The sequence below is a fragment of the Plecotus auritus genome, assembly GCF_963455305.1.
Source record: "Plecotus auritus genome assembly, chromosome: 6".
Taxonomy (NCBI): Eukaryota; Metazoa; Chordata; class Mammalia; order Chiroptera; family Vespertilionidae; genus Plecotus; species Plecotus auritus.
The window spans coordinates 62,778,788-62,790,788 of NC_137773.1; the positions used below are offsets into that span (position 1 = coordinate 62,778,788).

A 12,001-nucleotide genomic window follows, 5' to 3' on the forward strand; every position below is an offset into this window, starting at 1 on the left:
ATATGTATTATATTTGATTTACAATTAATTGCTAGGGAGTCAAGAGTTACCTAAAGTAACTGTTCTCTGCTTTCATTGCCTGTGTGTGTGTGTGTGTGTGTGTGTGTGTGTGTGTGTGAGTGTATGGTGGGGCAAAAGTAGGTTTACAGTTCTGAATATATGAAAGTTTATTCTTATATTATTATTTATTAATTATTGTATTATTTTTCATATGAACAACTGTAAACCTACTTTTGTCCTTCTCTCTCTCTCTCTCTCTCTCTCTCTCTCTCTCTCTCTCTCTCTCCCTCTCCCCCTCTCTCTTTCGCTCTCTCTCTCTCTCTCTGATTATTATAATTGAGTGGCCAGATTATTATAATTTCTGAACACATAATAATCTGGCCACTCAGTGTGTGTGTATAGGCCTAGTGCATGAATTCGTGCATGGGTGGGGTCCAGTCAGCCTGGCCAGGGGGAGGGGACATGGGTGGTTGGCCAGCCTGCCTGCTGGTAGAACTCCTGGTTGAGAAAACAATTTGCATATTAGCCTTTTAATATATAGGATATACACTGAGTGGCCAGATTATTATGCATTCAGAGATCATAATAATCTGGCCACTCAGTGTATATATATGTATATGTACACACATATATACACTTATACAAACTTTTAAGAAAAAACAGAGTCCTTGATTTTATAAATAGGTCACTGGGGTGTGGCATTTATTCATTAAACAAATAATCCTGCCCCCTTTGCCACTTATTATGTCCTCTGTTACAGATACAGTAGAGAACAAGGTGTTCATGTGTAGAAAGCTTACACTTTTGTTGGAAACAAAAATAGCCTCAATACATACATGAATGATATTAAAATGTCTCAAGTTCTATGAAAATGATTTTGGTAGAAATATTCAGAGAGGAAAAAATGAGGAACAGAATGGAGGAAGCAGATCAATTTATGTATTTTGTCTGTTACTCAAGCATGAGGCCTTCAGTGTGAAACGGGAAATGGAAGAGTCAGCTTTAAATTCTGAAGGAAGAGATCACAGGACATCGCAACAAAACACCGTACAAGAAATCTTTTCTTAGAATTACAGAGGAAATGTAGAAAAATGACAGAATGTCTTTGTTTATGAATCTTTTATTAATAAAGTGTATTTAGTTCCTGCTTTATGTCTGACTGTGCAAGATGCTGGAAACATAAAGATGACTCAGAGTCAGGACTCTGCAGTTCAATAAGGGAGACACACCATAAATTATGTTTAAGAAAAGGTAATAGTAAGTGATAGATGAATGGACAGGAGGATTAAAATATAGGTTCAGAGAGAAATAAAAACGGAAATAGATAGATGATTGATAGACAGATAGATGATAGGTAGGTAGGTAGATAGATAGATAGATAGATAGATAGATAGATAGATAGATAGACAGACAATTGGCCTGGTTAGTAACCAAAGGTGGAAACGACTGATTTTATAATGAGAAGCCAGGCAGTTTCACATTAGCTGTGACTAACCATTGAGTCTCACTAGTTGAGGAAAGAAGTTATTATAAAGGAAAGGAAAGGGAGAGGGAGGCAGAAAGAAAGGGAATGAGACTTTAATGAAGAAATACATCGGGTAGAGGGTTTCAGCAGGGAATGCCAAGTGCAAACCCAGTCATACCTTCACAGCTCCTTTTGTCAGGCCCCAGCTCATAGCCAGGCTCACACGCACACTGGTAACTGCCCAGGGTGTTCAGACATCGCTGCTCACAGCCTCCACGGTCAGGCTTGGCACACTCGTCTTCCTCTATAAAGACGGCAAGAGTTAGAGAATGACTGGAGTATTTTGTTTTTATATACTAAGGTGTAAGATTTTTTGAAAATATGATATGCTTAATAGCTCTGAATGAAAACGAGCCAATTAATTGTTTCAACAAAGGAGCAGGAACAATTTGCAAGCCCTTAATAGATGAAAAACAAGAATTCATGTCACTGCATCCTGAGAACATGTAAGAACCAAGATAAGTACTAGAAACCTAGAGCAGGGCCAACTGCAGATCACCTTATCTCAGACACAGTATTATTATTTTTCAGAATGAAACAGGAAAACTTACTGAAAAAACACACCTTCACCTGCTGATGTCATAGTATAGTTTTCTAGATATCCTAAAAAATGCTTTTAAAGAAATATGTCATGGTGAATATAAATTAAAAAGGAAAAACTCAGAAACTTATTGGACCTCTTTAAATGTAAAGCACTTAGTGTTTTTATATAGACATTAATCCAGAAAATGTAATAATTTCATATTTTTACACCAATATACTCTTTTAATTATATATGGAAACAAAAATGTACTATATGAAAATATATACTCTTTGTAAAAAAAAAAAAAAAAGACATTCTAGGTATTCACTAAGAGGCCATAAATGTTTTCCAATGTAGTAAAAGCCATTCTATAATGGGTGATTTGGAAATGCTGTCACCTAAAAATAAATTGATAAACTACAAGTCAGTATGAATTCTTTGTTGACTATATTGCAAATATTTTCTCCCAGTCTATAGATCCCTTTCTGAATTTTACTTTGCCTATTTCATTTTAAAATGGTAGAATATCCTAGTGGAACTAATACCCTGTGCTACAAAGTCCAAAATTCTAGTATTTTACCAATAACCTTTGTCCTCAAAACCCACCAAAATCCCCTTATGAACAGCGCATACTTCAACTTTCAATAAAACTTTACTCCAGTTGTCCCTACCTCAAAGCTAAATATCACATTTATCCCGGACAAGGAAAATCTCACATTTCAAATTATTTCAAATTACCTTTAAAAAAGTTGGCAGCAAACCCTGCCTTGTTCACAGTCCCATCAGAAACAAACTTCATCCACAAGGTGTTGGAGGTAGACCTGATATCTTCAGGTTTATCATAACCACAGAAACGCCCTATCAAAGCGCTATTTTCTTTGTTCCCATCTCGAACTTCTAGGTAGTCATAGGCACAGTTGTCATGTCTTTCAATCTTAGAGAGTAAAAATATGGGAACATATGTCTCATTAATAGATAAAACAATTTCTATAGTAAGATTATTATGTATTCTCAGTGCCATAATACTGATTGGTCATAGAGCAGATTACTTATATTAAATGAGAACATATCTTGCAAGTGTGCATGGTGATATCTACACCGCCCATGGATAAAAGACTCATATTATTCTGGTAGATATGGAGAGATAGAAAACAAATCTACAGAACAATACATCTGTATGCATCTGGATCAACAAATGTTAAACTGCCTTTTCAAAGAAAATTAAAATACAAGTGGTAATTCTTTAGAAAATAGAACTGAAAACACATCCGTACTTATAATGGTTATTAAAAGTCTGGGTCAGATTATGTTAAAAGCAGTGTAAAATTTTCTCAGAAATATAGCTATAGCAACTGCCCATTGTTAATCAAGGAAATAGCTATTTTATTCAAAGAAAGCTGCATTCGAATTCTATTGGCAAATATTACACTGTTTTAGGTTATAGATATCTTTTTTAGGGAAAGTCTGATAATATGGATTACATTACTTCCCAGTCTATGGAATTCTTTACTGATAGCATAGTTACATGTAGAAAGACCATCATACTGTAGAGTCTTTTTCCAAGTACCTCGGCTGATGTAGATGAGCACTTTTACCTCAACACACTCCCCTCAACCCATATTAAGTGGCAGAACTCAATTTATCTTCTTCAACAACTAAATGCAAATGGTAGATCAGACTGTCGGCCTATGAAACTTATGGAGAACTGTAAGTTCATGGACTCATGTTTTTGCCTAGAACTACTTCTAAAAGCAACAGAGCCAAAATTTAGAAATTAATTTAAAAGCTATGAGACAATTTCTAAATAAAATTCTTAATATTTATTTATTTATTTATTATTTTTTTTATAGGAAGAAGGCACTCATCCTGAAATCTTAATAGAGTCAACTGCTTATTAGATATCTGAAGTTAGAGAACCATGGAAAGTATCGCACCCTGTGAGCCACTGTCTGACATACACTTTGCTGATATACAGAATTCGGTTGCAAAATACATTCATTCATGGAACTACAACCAGAATGCACAAAAATACTGTATAGTTGTTTGAAGAGTCTGTTTCCTGAATTGTCAAACATTAATAGCAATAGTCTTCAAATTAAGTAGCATAAGGACAAAAGACAAAAAATAGATTTTTGAAGCACAGATTTGGTTAGAACTAAGAACTACATTTGCTGCTTCCTTTTCCCAGTCACAGTAGGATTCCGTCATTCCTTCAACAGCCAGTGCCTATTCTCTGCCAGGCACTCAGCAGAATGACAGAGCCTCACCCTCGTGGGGCTCAGCTGCTTCTGATGGGTAGAGAGCAAAGGAACAATCAACAGGAAAATAATTAAATCATAAACTATTAGAAAGTAATACATTTTATGGAAAAATATAAAGTGGAACAAGAGGTTAAGAGAAATGGGGGTAGGAAGTGTGAAGGATGCTCCATTAGGCTCATTAAATTTGATTAATAAATCCAGACTTTTTCCTATAAATGTATTCTCTTTCTGTGTGAGATTATGGGAATGAATAGAAAATATTTAATATAAATAATATCTCATTTTTAAAACACACTTTTTAAACTGTAGCTATTTAAATGGAGAGATGGGGAGGGAGAGCTAGCAATAATTAATTAAGGCACTAGTAGCTTAATTAGTCACTGGAGATGACCAGGCCAATCTGATCAGCTATATATAGGCTTTCTTCTCTTAGCCTTTAATATACTCCTTTCAAAATTAAAGTTCTCTATAAATATGAGACCATTTCCAGATGGCCAAAGGCTATTCTTCAGTCAAGGGGACAAATAAAGTAACATCTAAAACTCTCAAGGTGTAGGGCTTGATAAAAGAATAAGCAACATTGAACTAGACACAAAATTGCCGGGGAAATAACCCATGTTCTCAGCAAGCCATCATATACTCACTTGCTTAAAGCAGCACAGAATGAACTGCCCCTGACTCATGAATCATATTGGAAGTGGGGGGGGGGTGGTGAGTTAGAAGAGGAAAGGAAGAGACCACAACAGAATTACAGTGCAGCCTAAAAATTAAGAAGATTAATTTAAAAAGCTTTTTAATTAATATTTGAGGAGAGTACTGCTTTTAAAAATTACAGTATTACAAGGCGAAAAACAAAATAGACACTACTGAAAATGAAACAAAAACTTATATTTCTTCATATAAATATGAAAAGAAATAAGTGATTGAAAATAAGTAAGATAATGGATATTTCCCTGTAAATAAAACTCAGTCTATTTTTTAACAGATATGTAATAGGTCATTTTAAATTTTAATTTAAAGTACAGTCACTGGCTACTTAATAAGTTTAAATAATTTATATGAAACACAAGGATAAATATTTCATGGGTAAATGCATAACAATGATCAATTGTAGGATTGATTCCACTAGTAGCTACTTATGAATTATGTATTACTTACATATTAAATATTATGCACCTGGCGTTATGGATAACACACTAGAAATATGCACTGTATTCTCACATAGTAAAGGCCACAGTTGTTGAATTACTTAGAAAATAAAATGTGCCTCATACATATGAATTTATAATATTCGGAAATGCATAACCCCTTCACCAACCATTCTGGATATCTTATCAATGACCTCAGTGATCTTTGTTTACATATTTTTCCAGCTTAACTGAATTAACCCTAAGTAGAATGCCACCACAATGAATCTGTTATATTGGTGTTAATTATAATTATACCTTTTCAACTACATCTCCACAGAAGTAATAATGAGCACAAATGAAAGTTTCAGTTATTTTATTTATGTCACTTGTGTACCATTTGCTCTAGCTATATCAATTATTTAATCAAGTAACATACTGACTGGCTAGAAATAAATATGGTTGAAGCTAAAAAGTGAGTAAGTGTATTGATATTATGCTGGTAACCTTAAGTTCCATGAGAAAAAGAATATCAAATTCAGCGATTTATAAAAACAATAAAAAAAGAAAGAGCACTTTCTTCTGGAGTTATAGCCTGGACACAGTTCACAGATATGTGACCTGAATGCAATGCCATGCACAGCTGCACATATAATAAATTTGTTTGGATAATGATGATGTTAATTTATTACAGACTTTAAGGTAACCAAACCATATATGAATGTGGCCAAGTTTATCTCAATGTAAACAGACCTAACATACATATAGGAAATACAATGAAAATTATAGTAAGCTTCTACTATTTTTAGAAAACTGATATTTAAGTGATATTGGAAGTAGATGCAAATACACCAAGAGGGAAAAACAAGTACACATATTAGTGAGAAGGGATTAAGGTTACATTTCGTTACTCAGTGGGGGCTCATGCCTTTACTAGCAGGTTAGAGAGGGAGCATGAACAAGCTGAGTGATTTCCAATTAGCAAAAACTAAAATCAATTACAGGTTATCTAACGTGGTCAGCCTCACATTCTAAAACTGCCAGGCGGTGCAAAGCTTTGTGGTCAGTGCATGTGGGTGAGCGCTGACACTGAAGGAGAGCCAGCCTAGAGGAAGGCCCATGCCCCTGCACAGGACCCATTCACACACTTTGCTTCCATTTTATAACCAAATTTCTAAATAAATATAACACTGCAAAAATATCTACTGCAGTACCTAATTTGTAAAAAGCTTGAAAAATTCCAAAGTTTCCAGATAATATTTCCAATAAAAGCTCTCCCATGCTCCCTGAAAAATTAAAAATAGAATTCCCATATGATTCAGCAACCCCACTTCTAGGTATATAACCCCAAAATTGAATGCAGTGTCTTGAGGATATATTTGTAAATCCATGTTTATAGCAGTGTCATTCACAATAGTCAAAAGGTGGAAGCAAACCAAATATCTGTCAACAGATGAATGCATAAACAAAGGTGGTACATAAATACAATGGAATATTATTCAGCCTTAAAAAGGGAGATGCCCAGTAAGCATGGCTCAATGGCTGAGCGTTGACCTATGAACCAGGACGTAACAGTTAGATTTCAGGTCAGGGCACATGCCCGGGTTGTGGGCTCGGGCGTGCAGGAGGCAGCCAGTCAATGATTCTCTCTCATCACTAATGTTCCTATCTCTCTCTCCCTCTCTGAAATCAATATATATATATATATATATATGTATATATATATATATACACACACACACACACACACACACACACACACACACTACAATATGGGTGACCCATGAGGACAGTACACTAGTAAAATAAGCAGTCAAAAAAGGCAAATACTATATGATTCCAATTACATGAAGTATCAGAGTAGAGTAGATAAAGTCATAGAGACAGAAATGAGAAGGGTAGTTGCCAGGAGCTGGGGGTAGGGGAGAAAGGGAGGCTGTTGTTTATTGTGTGTAGAGTTTCAGTTTTGCAAGAGTTCTGGAGAGGGATGGTGGTGATGGTTGCACAGCAATGTGAATGTACTTGACACTACTGAACTATACACTTAAAAAATGGTGAAAATTGTAAATTTTATATTATGTCTATTTTACCATAACAAAAAAACATAACCCTCTCCCGTGACAGTGTGTAGTTTCAAAATATAATTAATGCAATCAACTCCTAAATGATTCAACTTTTATAGAAAATACCCTGTGAAATTATATACATTTGAAACAATGCTCAAGTAATTATTCTTTTTAAAACATATTTTATTGATATTTTAGAGAGAGAGGAAGGGAGAGGGATAAAGAGATGGAAACATTGATGAGAGAGAAACATTGTCAATCGGCTGCCTCCTATGCCCCCACTGAGGATTGAGCCCGCAACCCGGGCATGTGCCCTGACCGTCAATTGAACTGGTGGTCTCATGGTTCTTGGCTGGATGATCAACCACAGAGCCATGCCAATGAGGCTAAAGTAATTATTCTTTGCTTTGGAAGAACATGTTAGTATATATAACTAGCAAAATCAATGTTAGTCACTAAGCATTAGTCACTGAAAAAAATTAATTTCCACATGGGAAAAATCCAGTAGAGCCTAATAAATAATCCTATCAATAAGAGGAATTTTTAATAAAAGAAGAAAAGCTTAATAATAGGTCATTATTTTTAAATTTACTATCATACTTAATATTTTATTATTTAATGATATTATTACTATTTAATTTTAATGAAAACTAATACACAAATAATTACAGCTCAAAAAAGGAGAAGAAAAAAATATTCTCAACATGTGAAAATCAAAAGTCTAGTTTATGTTAATTTTTATGTGACTCAAGTTTTTAAATGCTGCCTACTTGATTTTTTTCCTTTATGACACAATTATTTTTAACTACTCATAAATTTAGCAAATATTGACTGAAAATCTGTTATGGCCAGAAAATATACACTTGATAGTGTGTAAAGAGTGGTGAATAAAACAGACACATCCCTGACTGACAGACATATATGTTGATTAAACAGTACAAATGTATACATGAAGAATGTTATACAGGATAAGAATTTAATGCTATGAGAAAATATCGATGTCTCTCTTTGTGACCAGGTCCTGGTGCAAGAGTGCGCAGGCCATGGAGTTGGTGTCAATCACAGTGCTACCAGTTACGAGTTGTGCGACCTTGGCCAAGTTTATTTAAACAAACACATGCTAATCTTTCAGAGTAGAATTATAGCCAGAGCCATAATTCTGTTGACCCACTTAATTCTCTTCAATAGTCATTAACCAACATGTATTCTTTTTAAAAATTTTTACTTATTGATTCAAGTGAAAGAGCGGGGGTGTGCAGAGGGATCGATTTGTTGTTCCAATTCGTTTTGCATTCATTGGTTGATTCTTGTATGGGCCCTGACCACGATTGAACACGTAACCTTGGCATATGGGGATGATGCTCTAACAAACTGAACTACCCGGCCGGGGCCACCAATGTATATTCTTAGCTAAACATCTCCAAAATAGTATATCACAAGCATAAAAATTTTAAGTAATTTAAGACCTCCCTGTCTAGGCTTCTTAGTTCATTAACAAAGACTAGTCAAATTAAACTAATATAAAATACTTAAAATAATCAAACGATTACTTTTAGTTAGTCCACAAAGTGCCAAGATAAAAATTTCTTTAAATAGTTTGGAATGTTGCAGCTTGCAGTACTGATGGGTAAGATTATTAAACATCTATGGTTTCTATAAGGGAAGTACAACCAAATCAGTGTGTAGAAATGTGGACAAGTGCCTCAAACTTAATCCCACTTAAATTAATGTATGTGTGGAGATTTCAATGTAAACGTAAGTCAGCTCTGAGTTTATTTCACTTCTTTTCTGCTTTATTAACAGTTCTTGAAAGTTGTTACTATAAACATTTCCAGTCTTCCAAACATTTTCTCTTCTGTATGTCTGCATACTAAAAGTGCTCAAGTAAGATAGTAGTTTAGAGGCTTCTTTGTGAATAACACTGCTGCCGAATAGAAGCAGCAGTGTTATTCATAAGTGACTGCAGACCTCATTATCTCCATGCAAGTACAAGCTCACTTCAGTACTGGTCTACAGACGCAATGCACCCATAACTACTAGAGAAGAAAAAGAGTCACAAAGTGTATGATTATAGAACAGCCGTGGGCAAACTACGGCCCGCGGGCCGGATCCGGCCCGTTCAGCTGTTCTATCCGGCCGGCGGAGACGGAAGAGCGGAGGGTTCTCTTGCTCTCCCCTCCGCTCCTTCACCAGCATGGCAACATTGGGAAACACGGCCACAGCTCCTTCTTCTGAGTGGGCGGATTTATATCCACCCATTCAGTAGAAGGAACAACTTCTCAATCTTCCAGAGGCTCCTTGTAATGCCCGCGGACACGTCCCCGCCCCCCCCCCCCCCCCCACATCACCCTGGGAATGCGTAGACACGTTATCATGGTGATGTAGGGAGACACGCCCCTGGAGAGCACAGTATCAGAGCCTTTCTGAGGTAAGATTAAGAGCTCTACTCAAACACAATTTTTTCCTGTTCCCACATTCTGTACATCACAATGACTTGTTAATAAAACAACAAAGACTTTCAGCTTTTAGTCACTTCAACTGGTGGCCTGTCCTTTGTCACAAAACCCTGAAACAGCACCAGAAGAGGTGCAACTGGAACTCATTGATCTTCAGTCTGACTTTGTCCTAAAGGAGAAATTCAGCTCTCTTGAACTAAGAGACTTTGATGCTTCACTTAATGAAGCCACTTTTCCAAACATCCGGAGGATGGCACAGAAGATACTGGTGCTGTTTGGGTCAACCTATGTTTGTGAGCAGACATTTAGCGTCATGAACATCAACAAAGCCCCTCACAGATCCAGCTTAACTGACGAACACCTCAGATCTATCCTGAGAATAGCCACAACAAAACTAACTCCAGACTTTGATGCATTAGCTAAAAAAGGAGACCAACAACACTGTTCCCACTGAAGTTGTTTTAAAGACCAAAAACCTTTCAACCCACTCTACATTGCCATCTACATCTATGTCCCGGGCATAATTTGGAAGTTGCACTAAAGACAATGTTTAATTTACTGTTTACACATTTTGTTCTTTTCTATTTGTTTTAGTTTTAAATTATTTTATTATATTTAAGTTTAATTTGAAAGGCTTTTGTACCTTTCCTTTGTTAGGCAATTTTATTTTGCCTTTGCCATCTTCAATATAAGGTATGTTATTGTGCTATGATTCCTCCATTTTTTGAAGTTTCAAATTATAATAATTAGTGTTTACATTCTTCTTGTTAAAATGTTTGAAATGAATAAAACTATTGAAATAATAAAAAAAAGACCGTACCCTTTTATGTAATGATGTTTACTTTGAATTTATATTAGTTCACACAAACACTCCACCCATGCTTTTGTTCCGGCCCTCCGGTCCAGTTTAAGAACCCATTGTGGCCCTCGAGTCAAAAAGTTTGCCCACCCCTGTTATAGAAGTATCAGGACTCTATATCCGCAAACGTGTCCTTTCCTGCTGAAAAGCACCCAAGATTCATTAACCAAAGCACTTGTTCAGATTTTCTTTCTATACTTACATTAAAGTCTAAATAGCATTAGGAGAGGTAAAGTCGTGACATAAATTCACAAAAAGTATAAATAATGGACAGCTAGTAAATCCTTTATAGTAGATTTCAACAGGATGGTACATAAGTTTATCTTACGGGCCCTTTTATCTAAAAGGGGAGAGAGTAACATAGAAAATTTAAAAGTTACAAAAATAGAAATCGTTTTTGAAAAATGGCAAAGACTGATATCAGGGAATAATAACTGAAAAAAACACACACACAAAACACTGAAGATTGGTGAGGACTTTCTAAAAATTATACATTTTCAACGTAAAATGTATAAGCCGTATGTTGAAAATATATTATGCAAACAGAAATAAATTGATATAAAAAGGTAACTGACTAAATGAAATAAACCACCTAAAGACCACTAGAACAAAGTAAAACTATATATACAGTCAGTTTTCAGTATTTGTGGTAGTTCAGTTCCATAGTCACTGAAAACACTGAAACACTGTGGATACATTGCTCCCACAGAAATACTAGTACTCGTTAGGTTCCTGTAAACTTCTGGTAACAAAGTTTTTGTCAAGTCATCAATACCTAACCTTGTTTTCTGTGTGTTTCTGTTTAAAGGCACCATAATATATATCGTCAACTCATTAACACTGAACTCATGGCCAAAAGCGCTATAACTTATACCCGAATGATGCTGGTCTAACACATTTTCTCCATAAGGCACATCAGAGCCGGGAATGTGCATGTCACATTACTCAAATATTTTGCTGCTCTGTGTCTGTCTATGAATAGCCCAGAAGCACCATGAATATTATTTGAGGGCTACAAATAAGTTTTAGTGAGTAGGCAAATGTGTAAATACAGAATCTGTGAGTAATGAAGATATACTGTACCTGAAAATTAATGCTGATTTAGGGCTCATTTGTGTGATACTAGGTTAATAGCATAAGTTCAGTTCCCTAATCTAAAAATATTCAGATGGTATATTAGGACA

General features: G+C 35.5%; 1 protein-coding gene across 2 annotated transcripts in view; it reads right to left on the minus strand.

Annotated features, from left to right (window-relative positions):
- Nucleotides 1-12,001, minus strand: part of TLL1 (tolloid like 1) — a 174,767-nt gene that overhangs the window by 38,219 nt on the left and 124,547 nt on the right. For both annotated transcript variants that reach the window (XM_080675292.1, XM_080675293.1), the window contains 2 exons: nucleotides 2,787-2,982; nucleotides 1,644-1,769 (listed from right to left, as the gene is read on the minus strand). In XM_080675292.1, the coding sequence (XP_080531418.1) occupies nucleotides 1,644-1,769; nucleotides 2,787-2,982 (322 nt within the window). The remainder of the gene's footprint in view (nucleotides 1-1,643; nucleotides 1,770-2,786; nucleotides 2,983-12,001) is intronic.